The 25,930-nt window shown below is 37.8% G+C and overlaps 1 protein-coding gene across 1 annotated transcript in view; it reads right to left on the reverse strand.

The window, feature by feature from the left end:
• Positions 1 to 563: 563 nt before the first annotated feature.
• Positions 564 to 25,930, reverse strand: part of KCNH5 (potassium voltage-gated channel subfamily H member 5) — a 160,297-nt gene continuing 134,930 nt past the window's right edge. Inside the window, exon 5 of the mRNA XM_022570758.2 lies at positions 564 to 787. Coding sequence (XP_022426466.2) covers positions 564 to 787 — 224 coding nt within the window. The remainder of the gene's footprint in view (positions 788 to 25,930) is intronic.

Consider the following 25,930-nt stretch of genomic DNA (forward strand, 5'->3'; position numbering starts at 1 on the left):
TAGTTCAAACTCAACTCTATCCTGGTTAGAGGTTTTAAGTTTTCTTCTAGAACTTCCTGTACTATGGCTCTAAGTTATGGGTCTAGAAGTAATTAGGAGTAGCGGGGTGATACTAGGGGAGAATGAGCATCTTCCTGCAAGACACCTGCTTCAGAGGATCTTCAAGTGTTCAACCGGTTTCCCATGCTGTCTTCTATATACATTCTTTCTCTGGTTCAAACAGATTATATTTAAAGTGATTGTAAACATTAACCATGCCATGGACTGTTATCAGTATTACACTTTTCACTGGCAATGCACTCATCACTTTGTTCAAGACCATTCAGATTCTTATGTTTGATAAACTTTTTCCTGAGATCAAGTAGTTGTGATCTTCTCAGGAAGACAAAACAAGACAAAAAATTAGATACTTCAAGCATAGAGAATTGAATACAGGAAAACAGTTAAAATGTATGAAAAGGACTAGAGGAGCAGAAGGAAGAAAAGATGTCACCCTGAAATCAGAAAACCACTATCATCTCTGCAGTGGAGCCCATTTACCTGCACTTTCTAGCACACGGGGGCTAGAACTTCCAAATGGAGCTACACCTGCCAGAGCTGGAATCCAGGAAAAGCTGACCTGCTACAGTAAACGCACGGTCATCTGGTCTCCACTGCTCGTACAACCACCAGCTACTAGAGCAACTGTCCGTGCTTTCAGAGCCAGAATCAGAATTGTTCTTCTTTTCTCCTACTTTAAAATCTCCCATCAGTGACTTCTTTTTGGCAAAATTTAACAAGAAGCCAGCTGCCAAAAGAATCTGGGAAACATAGCTTGCAGAGTCCCATTGCCAGTAGTTCAGAGCAGAGTAGAGAAGAATAGGCATAAAGCTGGTAGAAAACAGATAAATAACCAAAGATGACTAGATGGAAAGATACATTTTGGGATGTTGGTGGCAAGGAGGAGTTGCTTCAGCAGCCCTGGGCTATTCTGTTACATGAAAAATAAGGTAAATTCTCATTTGTTTAAATAGCTGTTACTTGTATTCTCTGCTGCATTTGGCTAATTACCATCCTTGCCTTAAACAGAATTTGGTAAAAGGGGAAGTAAGATGCCAGAATATAGGATTGACTTATAAGGACCTTGAGAGGGATGACACACATATCGTCATGGAGAATTGGTGACCTTCGTTATGTGGTGGGGAAATATTTGGCCACTTTTTCTCCTGCTGTAACTTGAAACACAAGCCTTGTTCCTATTAAGTCTGCAGTGTTAGGGGAAATGGCAGGAAATCCAGATTTGTTTGGTGTATGCTGATTATATCTTGTCATTTTCAGCAAAAATGTCTTGATAGAGAAATATGAACACAGACTAGACCTCACCAGTCAAAAAGCTAAGATGGAAAGAAATAGGGCACTGCTAAGAGAGCTGTTCTCTGCCCCAGCCTGCAATCTAAATTGAATAAGAATCCCATAATTCACAGCCTAATAAAGTTGAAAATGTTGATTGCTTTTGTTTCCAAAACAAAAGTAGTTGTGGCACGCGGGCTTAGTTGCTCCATGGCATGTGGGATCTTCCTGGACCAGGGATCGAACCAGTGTCCCCTGCATTAGCAGGTGGATTCTTAACCACTGAGCCACCAGGGAAGTCCCAGCATGTCTCTTAAATAAGATTACAAAGAGCTTTGACCAGGACCCAGATTAAAAAAATAATTTTACATTGTAGCCTAGCATACATAAACATATATACATATACACATGTATATAATTAAAACAAACATTTTATGAAATAATATTTACATTTATTACCTGTGATGCTATCTGGTATTTTGTATTCAGTTCCATCCCCTTCCATTGTGAATGCTGACTATGACTCAGAAAACAGCCTTCATAATGCAGTTTTAAAACATTTTTCAAACTACTGGTCTACATCTTCACAAATACTATTACATTTTCATTCATGAACCCATTTCTCTTCTTCACTTCTCTCTTTGCCCAGTTTATATTATGCGGTCTATCTTTCTAATGATTCTCTTGCATCCTCTTCACTCTGTTACTTCTCCTTCTTACCATAATAGTTGTCATCATTAGTTAAATCCAACTCTTTACTTACCCCACACCTGCACTTGAGTAGAGGAATGTGACAGGAGAAATCACACAACTAAGCTAAAGGGTCTAAGGACAAAGCTCTTAGTGCTACCTATATTCCTAAATTCCTTTGTCTATTCACTCCCCAACTCTCCTAATAGGTTATTTCATGTTTTCTCCCCTTTTCTGGACATACTGCTTTCTATTTCAATCTCAGTTGGTATAAATTCCTTGTTATTTCACTGATAAAATAAAAGGAACAAAAAGAGAATGTCAAGATGCTTCCACTCTCAAATCAATGACCCTACCTGCATGCACTGTGCCATTCCTTCTTTCATAAATCATAATGTCAAACACCTCTACCCAAGCACTCAACTTCATATCCCCCAGCAGTTGTCACTTTTTACCTGCATCTCAATTTGTACCTCTCTGCTGCATCATTTCCAAAGTTATAAAAATATGTTCTAATATATCCCACCTTAAAAGAAAACTGCCTTGACCCCGTATTCTACCCCCCTACTACACATTTCTGTGGTTCCTATTACAGCAAAACCCTAGCTACCATTGCCACTTCATCTCCTCCCAATATTTCTTAAATAAACCACAAGCAGGCTTTCATCATCACCACCACCTCTCCACAAAAATTCTATGTCAGTTTCAATACGACTTCTCAGGTCTCATCTTCTTCAGTCTATCAGCCAACCATTTATAGACACAGTGGCTGATTTTTTTCACGTGGCCTCCAGAATACCATTTTCTTTGCCCTTTCATATCACATCCTATGTTTTGTTAGACACATTTCTGAATACTTACCCATCTCTCAACCCTCTAAGCATTCGTTTGCCCTAGGTCTTAGCTTTACACATCTCTTTTTTTATAAATATTTTTGATTATGTCATTCAGTCCCATGAATTTTAATAATATCACTTTGGTAATGATTCTCAAATGTACATCTTGAGCACCAATTTCTACCCTGAGCTTCACTCTCAAATATATAAAACTGGTTACTTGACATCTCCACTTCACTCCATTCTATCAAACCTCTCAAACTTAATATTTCCTACACTGAACTCTTTACTCATCTCAAACTTGCCTCTCTCCTAGTGTTTCCAGTCTCAGAAATGGAAACAGCTTTTTTCTAGTCATTCAGGCCCAGGTCCTTGACTTTGTTTTTTACACTCACATTCACTCACACTGTTTATTACACCTTTGAGTAAATCATATCTGCTCTTTTTTTCTACATATTTCCAGAATCTGTTTATTTTTAGTTCTCCTGCAACCAAATGTTTTAAGACACCATCAGGAGGAGCTTCAAGATGGCGGAAGAGTAAGATGTGGAGATCACCTTCCTCCCCACAAATACATCAGAAATACATCTACACGTGGAACAACGCCTACAGAACACCTACTGAACGCTGGCAGAAGACCTCAGACCACCCAAAAGGCAAGAAACTCCCCACGTACCTGGGTAGGGCAGAAGAAAAAAAGAATAAACAGAGACAAAAGGATAGGGATGGACCTGCACCAGTGAGAGGGAGCTATGAAGGAGGAAAGGTTTCCACACACTAGGAAGCCCCTTCACGTGTGGAGACTGCGGGTGGCGGAGGGGGGAGCTGTGGAGCCACGGAGGAGAGCACAGCAACGGGAGTGCGGAGGGCAAAGCGGAGAAATTCCCGCATAGAGGATCAGGGCCGACCAGCACTCACCAGCCCGAGAGGCTTGTCTGCTCCCCCGCCGGGGCAGGCAGGGCTGGGAGCTGAGGCTCGGGCTTTGGATGTCGGGTCCCAGGTAGAGGACTGGGGTTGGCGGCATGAACACAGCCTGCAGGGGGCTAGTGTGCCACAGCTAGCCAGGAGGGAGTCTGGGAAAAAGTCTGGAGCTGTCGAAGAGGCAAGAGACCATTGTTTCCGGGTGCGCAAGGAGAGGGGATTCAGAGAACTGCTTAAAGGAGCTCCAGAGACGGGTGGGAGCAGCAGCTATCAGCGCGGACCCCAGAGACGGGCATGGGACGCTAAGGCTGCTGCTGCACCCACGAAGAAGCCTGTGTGCAAGCACAGGTCACTGTCCACACATCCCCTCCCAGGAGCCTGTGCAGCCCGCCACTGCCAGGGTCCCGTGATCCAGAGACAACTTTGCCGGGAGAAGACATACGGCGCACCTCAGGCTGGTGCAACGTCACGCCAGTCTCTGCCGCTGCAGGTTCGCCCCACATCCGTACCCCTCCCTCCCCCCGGCTTGAGTGAGCCAGAGCCCCCAAAGCAGCTGCTCCTTTAACCCCGTCCTTTCTGAACGAAGAACAGACGGCCTCAGGCGACCTACACGCAGAGGCGGGGCCAAATCCAAAGCTGAACCCCAGGAGCTTTGTGAACAAAGAAGAGAAAGGGAAATCTCTCCCAGCAGCCTCAGGAGCAGTGGATAAAAGCTGCACAATCAACACGATGTACCTGCATCTGTGGAATACCTGAACAGAAAACGAATCATCCCAAATTGAGGAGGTGGACTTTGGGAGCGACGATATATATATTTTTTTATCCCTTTTTCTCTTTTTGTGAGTGTGTATGTGTATGCTTCCGTGTGTAATTTTGTCGGTATAGCTTTGCTTTTACCATTTGTCCTAGGATTCTGTCTGTCCGGTTTTTTTTTTTATTACTTAAAAGTATTTTTTCTTAATAATTATTTTTCATTTTAATAACTTCATTTTATTTCATTTTAACTTCTTCCTTCCTTCCTTCCTTTTTCTTTCTTTCTTTCTTTCTTTTCACCCTTTTATTCTGAGCCATGTGGAGGACAGGCTCTTGCAGCCCCAGCCAGGTGTCAGGTCTGTGCCACTGAGGTGGGAGAGCCAAGTTCAGGACAGTGGTGCACAAGAGACCTCCCAGCTACACATAATATCAAATGGTGAAAATCTCCCAGAGATCTCCATCTCAATGCCAAGACTCAGCTCCACTCAACAACTAGCAAGCTATACTGCTGGACACGCTATGCCAAACAACTATCAAGACAGGGACACAAACCCATCCATTAGCACAGAGGCTGCCTAAAATCATAATAACGCCACAGACACCCCAAAACATACCACGAGACGTGGATCTACCCTCCAGAAAGACAATATCCAGCCTCATCCAACAGAACACAGGCACTGGCCCCATACACCAGGAAACCTACACAACCCACTAAACCAACCTTAGCCACTAGGGACAGACATCAAAAACAACGGAAACTACGAACATGCAACCTGCGAAAAGGAGACCCCAAACACAGTAAGTTAAGCAAAATGAGAAGACAGAGAAACACACAGCAGATGAAGGAGCAAGGCAAAAACCCACGAGACCTAACAAATGAAGAGGAAATAGGCAGTCTACCGGAAAAAGAATTCAGAATAATGATAGTAAAGATTATCCAAAATCTTGGAAATAGAATAGAGAAAATGCAAGAGACATTTAACAAGGACCTAGGAGAACTAAAGAGCAAACCAACAGTGATGAACAACACAATAAATGAAATTAAAAATTCACTAGAAGGGATCAATAGCAGAATAACTGAGGCATTAGAATGAATAAGTAACCTGGAAGATAAAATAATGGAAATAACTACTGCAGAGCAGAATAAAGAAAAAAGAATGAAAAGAATTGAGGACAGTCTCAAAGACTTCTGGGACAACATTAAATGCACCAACATTCCAATTATAGGGGTCCAAGAGGAAGAAGAGAAAAAGAAAGGGACTGAGAAGATATTTGAAGAGATTATAGATGAAAACTTCCCCAATATGGGAAAGGAAATAGTTAATCAAGTCCAGGAAGAACAGAGAGTCCCATACAGGATAAATCCAAGGAGAAACACACCAAGACACATATTAATCAAACTATCAAAAATTAAACACAAAGAACAAATATTATGAGCAGCAAGGGAAAAACAACAAATAACACATAAGGGAATCCCTATAAGGTTAACCGGTGATCTTTCAGCAGAAACTCTGTAAGCCAGAAGGGAGTGGCAGGACATATTTAAAGTGATGAAGGAGAAAAACCTACAACAAAGATTACTCTACCCAGCAAGGATGTCATTCAGATTTGATGGAGAAATTAAAAACTTTACAGGCAAGCAAATGCTAAGAGAATTCAGCACCACCAAACCAGCTTTACAACAAATGCTAAAGGAACTTCTCTAGGCAGAAAACACAACAGAAGGAAAATACCTCCAATAATAAACCCAAAACAATTAAGAAAATTGTAATAGGAACATACATATCGATAATTACCTTAAATGTAAATGGATTAAATGCTCCAACCAGAAGACATAGATTGGCTGAATGGATACAAAAGAAGACCCGTATATATGCTGTTTACAAAGGACCCACTTCAGACCTAGGGACACATACAGACTGAAAGTGAGGGGATAGAAAAAGATATTCAATACCAATGGAAATCAAAGGAAAGCTGGAGTAGTAATTATCATATCAGACAAAATAGGCTTTAAAACAAAGACTATTACAAGAGACAAAGAAGTACACTACATAACGATCAAGGGATCAATCCAAGAAGAAGATATAACAATTGTAAATATTTATGCACAGAACATAGGAGCACCTCCATACATAAGTCAAATGCTAACAACAATAAAAGGGGAAATTGACTGTAACACAATCATAGTAGGGGACTTTAACACCCCACTTTCACCAATGGACAGATCATCCAAAATGAAAATAAATAAGGAAACACAAGCTTTAAATGACACATTAAACAAGATGGACTTAATTGATATTCATAGGACATTCCATCCAAAAACAACAGAATACACATTCTTCTCAAGGGCTCATGGAACATTCTCCAGGATAGATCATATCTTGGGTGACAAATCAAGCCTTGGTAAATTTAAGAAAACTGAAATTGTATCAAGTATCTTTTCTGACCACAATGCTACAAGACTAGATATCAATTACAGGAAAAAATTTCTAAGAAATACAAACACATGGCAGCTAAGCAACACACTGCTTAATAACCAAGAGATCACTGAATAAATCAAAGATGAAATTAAAAAATACCTAGAAACAAAGGCCAATGAAAACACCACGACCCAAAACCTATGGGATGCAGCAAAAGCAGTTCTAAGAGAGAAATTTATAGCAATACAATCCTACCGTAAGAAACAAGAACCATCTCCAATAAACAACCTAAACTTACACCTAAAGCAATTAGAGAAAGAAGAACAAAAAACCCCAAAGTTAGTAGAAGGAAAGAAATCATAAATATCAGATCAGAAATAAATGAAAAAAAAATAAAAGGAAATGATAGCAAAGATCAATAAAACTAAAAGCTGGTTCTTTGAGGAGATAAACAAAATTGATAAATCTTTAGCCAGACTTACCAAGAAAAAATAGGGAGAAGATGCAAATCAATAGAAATAGAAATGATAAAAGGAGAAGTAACAACTGACACTGCAGAAATACAAGGGGTGATGAGAGATTACTACAAGCAAATATAGGCCAATAAAATGGACAACCTGGAAGAAATGGACAAATTCTTAGAAATTCACAACATCCCTAGACTGAACCAGGAAGAAATAGAAAATATGAACAGACCAATCACAAGCAATGAACTTGAAACTGTGATTAAAAATCTTCCAACAAACAAAAGCCCAGGACCAGATGGCTTCACAGGCGAATTCTATGAAACATTTAGAGAAGAGCTAATACCTATCTTTCTCAAACTCTTCCAAAATATAGCACAGGGAAGAACACTCTCAAACTCATTCTACGAGACCACCATCAGCCTGATACCAAAACCAGACAAAGATGTCATAATGAAAGAAAACTACAGGCCAATATCACTAATGAACATAGATTTAAAAATCCTCAACAACATACTAGCAAAGAGAGTCCAAAAGCACCTTAAAAGTATCATACACTAGGGCTTCCCTGGTGGCACAGTGGTTGAGAGTCCGGGTTCGTGCCCTGGTCCAGGAAGATCCCACATGCCGTGGAGCGGCTAGGCCCGTGAGCCATGGCCACTGAGCTGGCGCGTCTGGAGCCTGTGCTCTGCAACAGGAGAGGCCACAACAGTGAGAGGCCCGCGTACTGCCAAAAAAAATTTTTTTTAATGTATCATGCACTATGATCAAGTGGGGTTTATCCCAGGAATGCAAGGATTCTTCAATATATGCAAGTCAATCAACGTGATACACCATATTAACAAACTGAAGGGGAAAAACCATATGATCATCTCAATAGATGCAGAGAAAGCTTTCGACGAAATTCAACACCGTTTATGATAAAAACCTCCAGAAAGTAAACATAGAGGGAACTTTCCTAAACATAATAAAGGCCATATATGACAAACCCACAGCCAACGTCATTCTCAGTGGTGAAAAACTGAAACCACTTCCACTAAGATCAGGAACAAGACAAGGTTGCCCACTCCTCTCACCACTATTATTCAACATAGTTTTGGAAGTTTTAGCCACAGCAATCACAGAAGAAAAAGAAATAAAATGAATCCAAATTGGAAAAGAAGAAATAAAGCTGTCACTGTTTGCAGATGATGTGACACTACACATAGAGAATCCTAAAGATGCTACCAGAAAACTACTAGAGCTAATCAATGAATTTGGTAAAGTAGCAGGATACAAAATTAATGCACAGAAATCTCTTGCATTCCTCTACACTAATGATGAAAATTCTGAAAGTGAATTTAAGAAAACACTCCCATTTACCATTGCAACAAAAAGAATAAAATATCTAGGAATACACCTACCTAAGGAGACAAAAGATCTGTACTCAGAAAACTATAAGACACTGATGAAAGAAATTAAAGATGATACAAATAGATGGAGAGATATACCATGTTCTTGGATTGGAAGAATCAACATTGTGAAAATGACTCTACTACCCAAAGCAATCTACAGATGCAATGCAATCCCTATCAAACTACCACTGGCATTTTTCAAAGAACTAGAACAAAAAATTTCACAATATTTCTGGAAACACAAAAGACCCCAAATAGCCAAAGCAATATTGAGAAAGAAAAAAGGAGCTGGTGAAGCAGGCTCTCTGACTTCAGACTATACTACAAAGCTACAGTGATCAAGACAGTATGGTACTGGCACAAAAACAGAAATATAGATCAATAGAACAGGATAGAAAACCCAGAGATAAACCCATGCACATATGGTCACCTTATCTTTGATAATGGAGGCAAGAATATACAGTGGAGAAAAGACAGCCTCTTCAATAAGTGGTGCTGGGAAAACTGGACAGCTACATGTAAAAGAATGAAATTAGAACACTCCCTAACACGATACACAAAAATAAAGTCAAAATGGATTAAAGACCTAAATGTAAGGCCAGACACTATCAAACTCTTAGAGGAAAACATAGGCAGAACACTCTGTAACATAAATCACAGCAAGATCCTTTTTGACCTAACTCCTAGAGAAATGGAAATAAAAACAAAAATAAACAAATGGGACCTAGTGAAACTTAAAAGCTTTTGCACAGCAAAGTAAACTATAAACAAGACAAAAAGACAACCCTCAGAATGGGAGAAAATATTTGCAAATGAAGCAACTGACAAAGGATTAATCTTCAAAATTTACCAGGAGCTCATGCAGCTCAATATCAAAAGAAAACAACCCAATCCAAAAATGGGCAGAAGACCTAAAGAGACATTTCTCCAAGGATGATATATAGATTGCCAACAGACACATGAAAGAATGCTGAACATCATTAATCATTAGAGAAATGCAAATCAAAACTACAATTAGGTATCATCTCACACCAGTCAGAATGGCCATCATCAGAAAATCTACAAACAATTAACGCTGGAGAAGATGTGGAGAAAAGGGAACCCTCTTGCACTATTGGTGGGAATGTAAATTGATACAGTCAATGTGGAGAACAGTATGGAGGTTCCTTAAGAAACTAAAAATAGAATTGCCATACAATCCAGCAATCCCACTTCTGCACATATACCCTGAGAAAACCATAATTCAAAAAAGAGTCATGTACCACAATGTTCACTGCAGCTCTATTTACAATAGCCAGGACATTGAAGCAACCTAAGTGTCCATTGACAGATGAATGGATAAAGAAGATGTGGCACATATATACAATGGAATATTACTCAGTCATAAAAAGGAACATTACTCAGTCATAAAAAGGAACGAAACTGAGTTATTTGTAGTGAGGTGGATGGACCTAGAGACTGTCATACATAGTGAAGTAAGTCAGGAAGAGAAAAACAAATAATGTATGCTAACACATATATATGGAATCTGAAAAAAGGAAAAGAAAATGGTCATGAAGAACCTAGGGGCCAGACTGGAATAAAGATGCAGACCTACTAGAGAACAGACTTGAGGATATGGGGAGGGGGAAGGGGAAGCTGTGACAAAGTGAGAGAGTGGCATGGACATATATACGCTACCAAATGTAAAATAGATAGCTAGTGGGAAGCAGCTGCATAACACAGGGAGATCAGCTCCATGCTTTGTGACCACCTAGAGGGGTGGGAGAGAGAGGCTGGGAGGGAGGGAGATGCAAGAGGGAAGAGATATGGGGATATTTGTATATGTATAGCTGATTCACTTTGTTATAAAGCAGAAACTAACACACCACTGTAAAGCAATTATACTCCAATAAAGATGTTAAAAAAAAAAAAGACACCATCATTTCTTACCTGGACTCTTGAAATAATATATATGTCCTATTTCCATGGCTTTCTTTTTAGAATTTTTTCTTCCTGTTTTATTGAGATCTAATTGACATACAGCATTGTATAAGTTTAAGGTATATAGGATAATGATTTGACTTACGTACATCACAAAATGATTATCACAAGTTTACTAAGATTCTGTCATCTCATATAAATATAAAATTAAAGGAATAGAAAAAAATTTCCTTGTGGTGAGAACTCTTAGGATTTACTCTCTTAACAAATTCTATATATAACATACAACAGTGTTAATTATATTTATCATGCTGTAATTATATTCCTAATACTTATTTATCTTGTAACTGAAAGTTTATAATTTTTGACTACTTTCCTCCAATTTTCCCTTCCCTCACCTCCTGCCTCTGGTAACCACAAATCTGATCTCTTTTTCTATGAGTTTGTTTGTTTTTGAAGTATAATTGACCTACAACACTATGTTAGTTCCTGTTGCACAACACAGTGTTTCAATATTTCTATACATTTCAAAATGATCATCACGATAAGTCTAGTAATCATAGGTCATGATAAAGACATTACATATTTATTGACTATATTCCCCACACTGTACGTTTCATACCCATGATTCATTTATTTTACAACTGAGAGTTTGTACTTCTAAATCTCCCTCACCTATTAATTTCGTCTTCCTATCCCCGTCCCCTCTGACAACCACCTGTTTGTTCTCTGTATCTGTAACTCTGCTTCTGTTTTATGTTTGTTCATTTGTTTTGTTTTTTTAGATTTCACATATATGTGAAATCATACAGTTTTTGTCTTTCTCTGTCTGACTTACTTCACATAGCATGATACACTTAAGGCCCATTCATGTTGTCACAGATGGGAGGATTTCATTCTTTTCTTAGGGCTGAGTAGTATTCCATTGTTATTGTTGTCTTTTTAATAATAGCCATTCTGACAGGTGTGAGGTGATATCTCACTGTGGTTTTGATTTGCACTTCCCTGATGATTAGTGATGTTGATCATGTTTTTGTGTGCTGTTGCCTATCATTATGTCTTCTTTAGAAAAATGTCTATTCAGGTACTCTGCCCATTTTTTAATTAGGTTTTTTTTATGTTGAGATGTATGAGTTATTTGTATATTTTACATATTAACCCCTTATCGGATATATCATTTGCAAATGTCTTCCCCTATTCAGCAGGTGGCCTTTTCATTTTCTTGATAGTTTCCTTCACTGTGCAAAAGCTTTTGAGTTTGATGTAGTCCCATGTGTTTATTTTTGCTTTTGTTTTCCTTGCTTGAGGAGGCACATCCCCCCAAAATATTTCTAAGACCAATGTCAAAAAACGTACTACCTATATTTACTTCCTGAAGTTTTATATTTTCTGGTCTTACATTTAAGTCTTTAAGCCATTTCAAATTTATTTTTGTGCATGGTGTGAGAGAGTAGTCCAGTGTGATTCTTTTGCATGTAGCTGTCCAGTTTTCCCAACACCATTTACTGAAAAGGCTATATTTTCCCTATTGTATATTCCTGCCTGCTTTGTGGTAGGTTAATTGCCCATATAGGTGTGGATTCATTTCTGGGCTCTCTATTCTTTTTCATTGATTTATGGATCTGTTTTTGTGCCAGTACAATACTGTTTTGATGACTGTAGTTTTAGAATCAGGTAGTAGGATACCTTGAGCTTTGTTCTTTCTCAAGATCATTTTGGCTATTTAGGGTCTTTTGTGTTTCCATACAAATTTTAAAATTATTTTTTCTAGTTCTGTGAAAAACACCATTGGTTGTTTGCATTAGTTAGTATGGTCTTTTTAACAAAATTATTTCAACGAATTAATATGGTATATCTTTCCATCTGTTTGTGTTGTCTTCAATTTCTTTTATCCATGTCTTATAGTTTTCCAAGTTTTCACTTCCTTAGTTAGGTTTATTCCTAGGTATTTTATCCTTCTTGATGTGATTGTAAATGGGATTGTTTTCTTAATTTCCCTTCTGATAATTCATTGTTAGTGCAAATAAATGCAACGGATTTCTGTATATTAATTTTCTACCCTGCAACTTTACCAAATTCACTGATGAGTTTTAGTAGTTTCTTGGTGCATCTTTAGGATTTGTACTAAAGTAGATACCATGTCATCAGTACACAGTGACAGTTTTACTTCTTCCTTTCCAATTTGGATTTCTTTTATTATTTTTCTTGTCTGTTTGCTGTGGCTAGGACTTCCAACACTACGTTTAAAAAAGTGGCAAGAGTGGGCATCCTTGTTTTGTTCCTGATCTTAGAGAAAATGCTTTCAGCTTTTCACCATTGAGTGTGATGTTAGCTGTGGGCTTATCATATGTGGCCTTTATTATGTTGAGGCACTTTCCCTCTATACCCACTTCATTGAGAATTTTTATCAGAAGTGGATGTTAAATTTTGCCTAAAGCTTTTTCTGTATCTATTGAGACAATCAAATGATCCTTTTCTTCAATTTGTTAATGTCATGCATCATATTTGATTGATTTGTAGATAGTGAACCATCCTTGAATCCCTGGGGTAAATCACACTTGATCATGGTGTATGATCCTTGTAATGTATCATTGCATTTGGCTTGCTAATATTTTATTAAAGATTTTTGCATGTATGTTCATCAGTGATATAGACCTGTAATTTTATTGTGTGTGATATCTTTGTATGGTTTTGGTATCAGGGTAATGCTTGCCCTACAGTTGCTAAAATGTGAAATTTACAATAACTAAAAGTAATGCAGATCTGCTGCAACAGTTAAGAGAGAGCAATTAAACAGCACTGATCACTGCAAACATAAGAACCTGGTAGATGATAAATTTAATATTTCATACTAGTGAGAATATAATGGAAAATTCTAATTTTCAAATTAACCTCATCCATAATACTCTGGCATCAACCTCATTGCTAAAATACATTGTCTGTGAAATATGCAGTAAATGAGTTTCACATATAGTGCTACCTTTGTAATCTTGTTCTGGAATCCTTTTCTCATTCCATCAAAGAAACTGCTCCATAATGTTTACTTTTACACACTTCTAATTTTAAAAGTAATGTGTATTAAATGTGGAAAACTGTACTAGTGGTCATCATTATTCAGTTCATCTCTATTTCCTGTGCACACAGGAAATGACACTTCCCACCATTTTACCATTAATGGAGCCATCAACCACTTCTGACCAGTGGAATGTAATTGGAAGTGACTTTTTCTTTTTTTTACTGCCTAAGGCAGTAAAAAGCCCCTGCATGAAGGTCCAGCCATTTCTTTTCCTGCTACAGTGACCTGGCAGCCTTGTGCTGAGAGGATGGAGCACAAAAGTGGAAGCACACTGGATCTCTAGGTCATTGCTTGAAAGTCCCCTTGGGAAGAAGCTATTAGACACATAGAAGACCTGGTAAAAGCAAGAAATAAACTTTTAATTTGTTAAGCCCTTGTAATTTTGATTTAATTTGTTACTAAATTATAGCACAGCCTCTCCTGGTGAATACATTAGATAATTCATTTTATGGTGAGACTATATAATCTCTGGTACATTTTCTTTCAGTGGTACACAAAGATGCAGTTATTTGTACAGTCATGATTGAAAAAAGAATCTTTAAAAAAATCTCTCAGCTTAAGAGCTGAGAGATGCTAAAAATACTTTTACTTTTATCCAACTCTATAGTCATTCACCCACCCTGGTAATTTATTCAAATATAGTACTATGTTCTCCAAATATGCAGGAGCAATGTTTCCCCTCCCTCTCCACAAGTCTTCCAACAGAACTTGCTGACAGAGAAATGCATTTCAGTTTATCACCACCCTCATTATTTTTCATATATCATTTCAGCCAACTTTGCTGTGGCAAAGAAGTAAGTATTTCCCTATTGATGTCTCTTTGTTTTCTCCTATTAGGGAAGAAAATTTCAACAGAAGACTCTAAATATTTATCAAATTCACTGAAAAATTTAAAGTAATGGACTGAGATTCACATAAATTTAAACATTACTTTAAAAAGCTGTAGGATTTGTTTTCATATTCTGCATGCTTGGAGGCTGTATGTTTTAAATTCTGAGTGTTTTTCAGACAAATACAATGGTTTCATGTATATGGCATCTCAACATCCCATATACACTTTAGGTGAAGTTTATCCTTAAGTCTTTCAGACAATTTCAACATTTTTGCCTGATTTCTAGTCTGATCTGTTTGGATTGTGATCATTTTAGTCACAGAATGTGTGTGATAATGACCTTGTATTGTAGTTTGTGTTTCTTTTATTAGTAGTATTATCTTCATATCATAGTTTACTTGGACAAATCATTTTTAAGATACTTATCTTTTATGTGAGATTTCATTCAGTTATAATTAGATAATGTAACCCATAAATCCATCTCATCAAGAGTATGTAAGTTTAAATACATGACAATACACTGAAATTGAACAAATGAATAAACATGCCACATCAAGCCTCCTGCACTGGTGGAACTGCACGTGGCAAAAAGTAAAGGGTGAGCATTATTAGAACCTCTTTCTTTCTCAATCACTCAGTTTCCTCTAATATAGACAAGAGGAACAAAATAAACCAATTTCCAGTTCTTTCTTAATCTAGAAGTGGCCATGTGACACTATTCTAGCCAATTAGATATAACCAAACCTGGAGAGAGTATCTCTTCCAAGATAACCCCTTGTTAGAAGGATTTTCATTCTTGGTCTTTCCTTTCCTTTAAGCTAGGAATGTGGGTGTAATGCTCTAAGAAGCAGCAACCATCTTCCCTGAGGGTGAGAGACCTCAAGTATCAACTAGTAAGTGTCAACATGTGGACTATGGTCCAGAAACATCTGATTCCAAAACCGAAATGCTCTTAATCACTTTGGTACACCACCTCACCACAGCTAGAATGAAAGGAGCTAGCTTTCAGGGAGGGAGAGGACTTCAGAGAAAAGAAGAAAAACAATAGCAATGAGGAGTTAAGAATGATAAACTGGGTAGGACAATAAGATTTTAGGAGAATAAGAAGTTTCCACAACACAAGGCAAAAAAGGAACTCATGTCCTCCAGACATTTGTGGAGGTAGGGTTTTATGATGAAGTATATTTAGTATTAAATATGACACATATAAATCAACTTTGTAGCATTAGATTCTAATTGTTGGTGATATTGTAATAAAAATGGAGATTGTTAAATGCTTTTTGTACTGTGGGATTTTTCTGAAGTCCATGGAGTAGGTAAAGAAAAGGGTGGTTAACATATTTTGACATTTTGGCAAGATTTTTCTACTTGTTTAAGAGGCAAGATTTCACTTGTTCTAGCATCAGATCCCTGGATATGAGCCTATTTTATATATTATGTTTTTTATTGAAGCTCAAGTTAGTTCTCAACTTTTTCCATTTTATACAAACAATTTCCATATTGTAAAAATTTAACACTACAATATTGCCTATAAAAATAATTAAAACCATTGGGCCTCATTGCATAGAATTTACATTTTTAGAAGCGTTTTTTTTTTTTTTTTTCTATTGAACAAGTCTTGTACTTCAGAGAGACTTGTGGGAACAGACTATTTTTGAAACTTTAATTATACTGGCTTGAATACAGCAGGGTTCATAGGCAAAATTACTGAGAAATTAAACTTGAAGGTCAGTTGGAGTCAGGCTCTAATCTAATTGAATAGGTCCTGGAATTGAAGAGGACCATGGAGTTCAGGGTGGGGATTTGATGGTTTCAATCTATGGAATCAGAATGGAAAGATGGTAGCTTATTCAACAAATACTTGTTGAAAATCTACAACTGTATAAGACATTTGCAATTTTTGTATCAGGAATTAAGCTTACGTTTCCTATACTTTACTGAGTATTTTTCAGATATTCCACAATGTAATAAAATCTTGTTTTTAATAAGTTTGCAACCAACTCCTTCTACAATCCCTCTATGCCTGAGCAGTGATGACCAGAAAATGGAAGCTATTCCAATCAAGACAGAAATGAGGAGAAATATGGAGAACAAGGCTCTTTGTGGAAAATTCCCTGTCATTAGTTTCATGAAGCTGGATTTTGAGCACTACTAATAGGAACACTGCTGCCAAGCTGAATATCATGGCACATGGGTAGATTTTGAAAGGCGTCCAGACTGAAAACCTCTTAGGAATTTGTAGCTGGTAGTTAGCACCCGGTGTTACAGTCTGACACACACTCAGAGCCTGGTCATGATGTGCTCGCTGCTGCATTTACCATTTTGTCTGTGCCAGATGCCAAAGTGGAAAATAAAAGTAGAATAAATATTTCTATAATCCGATTATGGCAGTTTAAACCAGGTGGATCTACTTCGAGTTTGAAACACAGAAAATTTCAAAAATTCTTTCCCTTTCACTCTAAAGATTTCTCAACCTCAGCACTATTAACTTTTGAGCTGGATAATTCTTTGTTATGAGGGGCTGTCTGTGCATTATAAGACATTTAGCAGCATCCCTGGCCTCTACCCACTAGAATCCAGTAGACTTCCTCCCCAGTCATGTCCATCAAAAAAACGTCTGTAGACACTTCCAAATGTGCCCTGAGGACAAAATTTCCCTCCCCTGACCTCTGCCCAGTTGAGAACCACTGCTCTATTTAGAGATTCAACCTATGCTGAAATATTGCAAATGACTCTGTGGTCCACAGTACCAAGAGAACATGGGGGGCATATAGAATAAGGGTTCAGAAAAAGCCATTCTGTTTGACATTGTGCACATCATAGGGGATGGAAAGATATGATTCTGGCAGAGTGAGAGTAATGTAGACTACACTCAAGGTCTGAGAGAAAGAGAGACCTGTGATTTTTTTAAAGTAGAAATTGTCTGCTTTTTCTGCAAGTTGGCATGAAGGGAGAGAAATAGGCTGATAGCTGGCAGGCCTCAGTGCCTCACTGAAAGGTGTCCTGAACAAATAGATATGTGTTTTTCTGTTTAACTTAGGACTTTTTTTTTCCCCTCCAGGATACAGACAGCTGAGAAGGTTTGGAGTCAGGAAAGAGTTAATAGAATAGAGAAAGAATGAAGACAGACATAGAAAAAGGAAACATAGGTAGGGGGAGTAATGGGAGCTGGAGGGCATCCCAGAAGGAGGATAATGACAGAGGAGACAGAATTACATAGCTGGAAGAATTTGGAATCCAGAACTAGACTATGGGACTTTTAATTCTGGGTGCATCATTTTTGAGATGTGTGACCTTGAAGATTTTTTTAGCCTCTTAAAATTTCCATTTTCTCATATGCAAAATGGAGATCATAATAACTCCCAAGCTTGAAGGTTCCTAGGATATGAAAATGTGATAATGTCTGTAAGGCATGTGACACAGGGCCTGCCCTAAAGAGAAAATCTGTAGAACAGTACTGAGGGTATTATGGGGCACCAAGGACCACACAGACTCTATGTGTGTGGCTTCCACAGTGACTGTGAGGGTCTTTTGTGGTCCAGGTGCAGTGAAGGTCAACGGCAAGATATAGACATGACCCAGCGGGCACAATATAAAGGAGGAGGAAGATTAAAAGGCTTAGCAGGACCATAGGCCCAGGCTGAGCCAATAATCACCAACTTTCTTAACGAATATCTGAAATGGGTGAACAGAGGAGGAATTCAATGGCTAATCTGCCAGGAACATTGGCAAGCAAGAGAAAGGACAGGTAGAAAGCTGTGAAAAGTGCAGGAATGGAGACACCCAGGCCAAGATCTTAGCAGGAGAGCAGGCAGGAATGCTACATGAGTCTGTGGTCTAGGTGCTGTCCATATCGCCAGAGCATACGTTCTCTATAGGGGTGGGGCTTTGTGTTGAAATCCCAGCCTTTAAATGGAATATCTCCCATGTAACTGCTCAATAAATACCAGATGAGTGAACAATAGGATTGAAGAATAAATGAGGGAAATCAATAACTCCTTTTCTGAAGTGAACTCTTGTTTCAAACCTTTTGAGGCAATTAAGTTTTATTTTTAACAACGAGTTACAAATTGTATTGGGAAATTTTATGTATCAACTTGACTGGGACTTGCAGTATGCAGAAATTTCGTCAAACATTATTCTGGTGTCTGTGCAGATGTTTTTGGATTAGATTATCATTTGGATCAGCAGACTGAGTAAAGCAGATTGTCCTCTTTGATGTGGGAGACCCACACCCAATCAGTTGAAGGCCTGAATAAACAAAAAGGCTGACCCTCCCACGAGAGAGAGAACTCTTCCTGCCTGACTGATTGAGCTGGGATATTGGTCTTTTCCCACCTTTGGACTTGAACTGAAAAATCAATTCTTGTTGGGTCTTAAGCCTACCATTCTGGACAGGAACTTACACCATCATCAGCAATCCTGATTCTCAGGTCTATGTATTCCAACTGGAACTATATCACTTCAGACAGGCTGGAATCTGGGGCCTGGGACCCTTTGCTGCAGTGTTTGCACCTGGACAAACATCTCCTGGAGCAACAAAATACAAAGACACTCTAAGGGACTAAAAATAGCTGCATGTATATAGCACTGGGGAAAATCATGGACAATAAGTTACAAAAAAGACCAAAAACCCAACTGCCACTTCTGAAGAGTCGGGAGCAAAAACATGGTACCAGGAGCAAAAGCAGGGTACTGCGCATGCCCCCTGCACACACCACCACTAAAGGGGTGGGCAAACCACCTAAGCCACACCTCCGGCCCCACTCCTGGACCCACCCCTACCCTCACCCCATATAAGGAACCAGCTCACCACCTCCCCCAGCAAGCAAGTGACCAAGGAAACCTGTTACTTGTTTTTGCTCCTCCCTGCTGCAGCAGGAGCCCCAAAAAAGCCTTGCCAGAATTTCTTGTCTGGCCTCTTTTCAATTTCTATTGATTAGGGAAGGCCAAGAACCCTGGTCAGTAACACAGTGACTCTCTCAGGTCTCCAACTTGCTAGATGCAGATCTCCATGAGCAATCCCTTATAATAAATCTCTTCCCATGTGTATATCTTGTAGGTTCTGTATCTCTGGAGAACTGTGACTAATACACATATTTTTCCTAGTGTTAATTACTGTATATTTGTCTTAGTTCTTTCATTAGACCAAAAATTCTTCAAGATGACTGTAACTTCTTAATTTTTATATTTGCTGTCTCATTGTACCTTATTTTCAATATCCAAGTACTATAGACATTTATAGAATTAAAATCTGTTTGAAGGCAATGATAGTGAAAAAAACGTTGCAAATCTGTGATATCAGATTGGCTGGAGGGTCATAATTGGGTTCAGTGTTTCTTCACCCTGAATCCATGCATACATTCTTGAGGATTTTTGAGATGAGGATTTTTTTTAATCTGTAGTTTTTATTTTGATGATAATCTAAATTAATATTTTATCAATTATAAAAATAAATTTGTTTTTTGAGGTGATAATGCACCATTGAAATATATTTTGATACTCTGAGCTCATAAGTCAGTGCTTCTCTGAGTTAGACTTTTAATTCATATTAAAAGAAATTACTCTATTATTCAAATTTAAGAAAATCTTTTTTGGGGAAGAACCCTGGGCTGAATACCAGGACAGCAGGGTCTAGCCCTGGCTCTGCTAACAACATTTGTCAAATCACTCAAGACATCAATTATGCTACCCATAAAACAAGGTTTTTGAAGTTTATTGATTTCTGAGTTTCCCCCTCAGCTCTGAACGTCCATGTTTCTAAGGCTATTGAAGTTAGCAGGGGAAGAGGAAGACAATAAAAATGTGAACAAGATTGTACAAATTTCAAGAAAGGTGAAAATGGTACCTATAAAGCAGTGAAAACAAGCATATATCAAGTATTTCCTTTTTTTAAAGCTGTATTTAGAGAATATATATGTCAGGCATGGTTCCAGGCATTTGGGATTCATCAGTATACAAATCAAAATCCCTGCCCTGAGGAAGCTTGCAATGATGACAGCCTTCAATAAATGAGTAAGTGGGTTAAATAGAAAATAAACAAGTAAATAAATAAATGAATTAATATATAGTATGGAAAATACTTGTGCTTCAATGGAAAATGATGCACTGTCAAGAGGATATCCCTCCAGTTTATCTGCTTTTAATCATTCATCATCTTTCAGTAACTGTAGTTCTATAAATTGTAGACAACTGATAGCAATGCAAAATTATTCTTGTACACTTGCAAATTCTGTCCCATCTAGTAGAAGTACAGTTGACTTCCCCATTTCCTTCCATTCCCCCTGCCAGGAAAGTCAGTTTCATCTCCATTTGCAAATTCATTTCAATATGCCTAATCTACAAATTTGTCTGATTTACAGGTTGTCTTTTTTTTTTTTTTAGCATCTTTATTGGAGTATAATTGCTTTACAATGTTGTGTTAGTTTCTGTTGTATAACAAAGTGAATCAGCTATAAGTATATATATATTCCCATATCCCCTCCCTCTTGCATTTCCCTCCCACCCTCCCTATTACAGGTTGTCTTTTGAACTGGTTATAACACTGTATGGAGTAGAATAGAATCTTTAAATATTTATTTTTATGTCTTCCTGAGGGTTATAATTTTACCTTTTTCTGAAAGTCACCTTTTAACAATGGTTAAAGTCTATGAAGGAAATAAGCCAGGTTAGTGAGACATAGAGGGATGAAGCTGGAGGAGGGGTTGGATAGCTTTAGACCTCTGGTCAGGAAAGACCTCTTAGAGGATGGAGCCAATGAGTTGAGAGCTGACTGATGAAAGGATCACCTCTCAAAGGCCTGGAGAATGATCATTCCAGGAAAAGGCAGCAAGAGGGGCAATGGTCCTGGACTGAGAATTTCTTTGGTGTGTTCAAGCTTCCAGAAGGCGGCCAGCATGTGTGGCTGGCACATACTGAGCAAAGGGAATAGAGTATGAGATAGAGATAGGTAGGCAAGTGTCAGATGTTTAGGGTATAAAAAGCCTTGATAGTATGTTTGATTTTTATTCTCAGTGCAATTAGAAAGACAAAGGAATGATTTGGATTCTATTTTTAAATAACTTTCTATGACCAAGACACTTGACTTTCCACTTTATGAGCATTACTTCAGTCGGTCCTCACGTTAATTCTATGGAATATGGAATAGGGATTTTTACTTTACCCACCTCACAGATGAGGAAAATGAGGCTCACAGGGTAAGTGCACAATTAATACCTACAAGGTCATGATTGCTATTCATCGATGTAAATAACAAGTATTTCTATTGTCAACTGTTCGTACAATGATTGCGATTAAGCTGTGAATAAGCTCAATCATAATCAACAGTACTTTTCTGAACCATTACACTGAATTAAGTTTTGTAGGTTTACTTTACAGAGTTTCTTATCCTCTCTTTTCAGATTATTTTCTGGCTCTGCTTTCAAGAATTATTTGAAAAGTAAATTTTGATTGTGAGTTTGAGTTAATATCAGTAACGAGTCAATGCTGGCTGTGAGGACTTTGTAAACTTATCCAGCTTCTACATTGTTTCTATGGGTTTTTATCTGTGCGTATAATGGAGCATACAGTAGCTTTCATTTTGTCTTAAACACAGAAGATATTTAATTGCCATAATTACATAATACACTTAAACTGATATGTTTCTCAGACCTACCCACTATATCAACAGCCAATAAAAATACAATATGTCTCATGTTTGTGATAGCTTTTAGGTTGCATTTGCAATATGATGACTATAATAATGACCTGGTCCTTTTTTTACAATTTAGTGAATCTATTAAAAATCTTATTATTCACATTGATACTTCACTGTTTAAAGCTTACAATATTCTCATTATTGGAGTAGGGAAATAGCATTTGGGAGAAAAAATCAGTGAATCAGCACGTAAAATCCTTCCAATGAGTTGTGATGAGACTTGTCAATATCTTCAATCTCTTCAGCTTGATACATTAACTTTTCAGTAATTATAATCCTTTCTCATGACGTTCTTCTGCTTTTACTGTCATGATCAGTTTCACTTTCTTTTCTTAGCTAGGCTAGTTTACTGTGTACCCAACTTAGATGCTTTTCCATCTCAAAATTCAGATGATTTTGCCAAGCAAGACAATAGCAACTTGGACACACACTGACATGAACCACCAGTGGTTTGTCTGAAGAAGTAGAATGACTATTTTGTGAGAACATTTCTCCCTGAGTGCCCTGAATCATTGAGTTTGGCCGCATCTCAATTTTTCTTTCAGCAGAAATGGAGAAAAGGAAAAAACTGGGATGACTAGCTAAGCAAAACAAAAGCTGCTTAAAGACTAAAGAAGCACAAAGCCTATTTCAGGAAGGGCAGTCAACTGGAAGTCTGGAGTCAAAAACTATCAGCTTGTTGGATTAGAAAGCTTTAGGAATTTAGACTTTACAAGAGAAAATAAAACGACACCAGTCTTCGTGTGTGTGTTGATATAGTTACACTCGTGCATTTTACCTTTATTTTAAATAGATCTTCCAAGCAGATGGTCATGTCTGAGCAGATACCTTCCACACCCACAGTTGTACTGTGAGAAACAAAAATAAAACACTAAGCATATTAAAATGTGTAAATATTTTCTCCTACTGAGTTTGTTAGCTGAGTATCTCATTTGTACATTGCTCCTGCTTTAGCCCAGTAGTTTTATTCTCTTAATTCTGCATTTTACTTCAGGTTGGGCAGAATGCCTCTGAGGGGAAAGCAGCTGAACTCCCTGGACTCCCAGGTTGCCCTAGTGAAGGAATGCTTTTATTGCTTGCCCAAGTTTAAAAAACGCTGCTCGTTAAGCCTAAGAGATCAGAATACTGTCCTTAAAAAGCCCCGAAATAGGGCACCCTACATCACATATGCTCTGCAAATAACCCTTGGAGGAAAATAATCAAATGGAATAGCTTTTTTCTTGTAAATCAAGCAGTATGGTTAAGGAAAAATAGCGACTGTTCTTCTGATCAGACCTTGAAAGCTTTTATTGACTACCTTATTCTACACATAGGAGCTATTGTAGAAATTAAAATATCCATAATTAGGGATCATTTCTAGGGGAAAAAAAGCCTACTTACAGTTTAGCAACCACTTAACATTAGGATATAAGAAGTTCCATTAAACACATCAAATAATGATAGGAAAACGTTATAGATTGAGTCAAAACAGTTAACTCTAGGTTAGAAGTTCACTTTGTAAGGTCAGATCAATAAATATATTGCTTATTTTCAAGGTGGCAGGAAGAGTTACAACTGTCATTTTCCTTATATACTGAACATTTAACATGACTAATTACTAACAGTCATTTTTCAAAATGTTTAATGCACTGATGAATTGTTAACATATTTTAAGTGTTTGTTACTTAATTGATCTTTGTAGGGCTCTAACATTGCCTGAGTCTAGCACCGGTTATATAGCTTCTTTTGAAAGTTAATGGAGCAGAAGGATGGAATTCAATTACGTGGAGAGAAATATAACAAAGAGAGAAGAAAGGAGAAAATACCAGCCTTTCAGAAGCACGTACTGGAAAAACATCTTATGGCCTTTTATCGTTTTGACAAGCATTTTATTTTTTATTTTTTTTAAATCATTAGATTCTCAGTCATTATATTGTTACACAACTCTTACTTATTCCAGGCTTCCAAATAGCCTGGACTATTAATAGTCACTTTAAATATACCTGTGACTTTACCTGTGACTTTAAATATAGCTTAGAACTGCAGTCCTGAAATCCACGGAAACTGCTTTTTACCCTAAACTCTGTTCCAACCTAATCAGGACCTATATTGTATAACCAAGCAAAAAACCTGAAGACAATGAGATGGGACAAAAAGACACACAAGGGCCAAATTGCCTTGGGTTCTCAGGATGGCCAGCAAAACTGTCCACAGCTTCTTGCTCTGTTAATGAACCTTGATGTATCCCTGGGGTGGAAAATCAGGACAATCCCTATCCTAGAACTATCTATTATCCACCAAATAGCTTTCTCTGCTTCTCTTTAAAGTGATAAAATGTCCGACTTTAAATTTTAAAAAAATTAATCATAAAACTACCATATGATCCAGCTATTCCACTTCTCAGTATTTATCTAAAGAATACAAAAACATTACTTTGAAAAAATATATGCATCCCTATATTCATCACATTATTATATACAATAGCCAAGACATGGAAACAACCTAAGTGTCCATTGATAGATGAATGGATAAAGAAGTAATGGTATATATATGAAATGGAATATTACTTAGCCATAAAAAAGAATGAAATCTTGCCATTTGGGAGAACATGGATGGATCTTGAGGGTATTATGCTAAATGAAGTAAGTCAGACAGAGAAAGACAAATACCATATGATTTCACTCATATACAGAATGTAAAAAAACAAACAAAATAAATGAACAAAGCAAACCAAACAAAACAAACACATGGATAGAGTTCAGAGTAGTGGTTACCAAAGGGGAACGGGTGGAGGGGAGGTTGAAATGGGTAAAGGGGATCCAGAGTAAGATAATAAATGGAAACTACTTTTTGGTGGTGAGCATGCTATAATATATACAGAAGTAGAAATATATTGTTGTACACATGAAACTTACATAATGTTATAAACCAGTTACCACAATAAAAAGTAAGATGAAACAAAAGAAGTTACTTAGGCAGCTTCCAGAATTCTCTGTTCATCAATATATTTACTAGCAAAACCCTTATTGATTGATCAAGCACAAAAATCAAGACTGAACTTAAAACTCAAATTGCTTACAATGAACTGATGAAACTTAGAGACTGTTTTATGAATAACAAAAGGCATCTCCCATGGAAATGGTAGCTTATGTTTATGTGAGCTTTAACATTTTTGAAGTAGTTCTACACTGTATTCAACTTGATTTTTTTTTTTTTTTTTTTGCAGTACACAGGCCTCTCACTGTTGTGGCCTCTCCCGTTGCGAAGCACAGGCTCCGGACGCACAGGCCCAGTGGCCATGGCTCACGGGCCCAGCCGCTCCACGGCATGCGGGATCTTCCCGGATCGGGGCATGAACCCATGTCCCCTGCATCGGCAGGCAGACTCTCAACCACTGCGCTACCAGGGAAGCCCTCAACTTGATTCTTATACCTGTCAGGATAGGATAGCTTTTGTTGTAAGGACAAACCACACCAACATACCACTGGCTTAAAACAATAAATGCATATTCTTGCTACTTGTTTATCATTGAGTCATCTGGGGAGGGAGTTTTGCCCTATATCATCCACATTCAGGGACTCAGACTAAGGTGATCTATCTTTGTGTTTCCAAGATTA

Source organism: Delphinapterus leucas, chromosome 2 (genome assembly GCF_059928025.1).
Source record: "Delphinapterus leucas isolate spDelLeu-1000000601 "Yukka" chromosome 2, BTC_Dleu_Yukka2, whole genome shotgun sequence".
Taxonomy (NCBI): domain Eukaryota; kingdom Metazoa; phylum Chordata; class Mammalia; order Artiodactyla; family Monodontidae; genus Delphinapterus; species Delphinapterus leucas.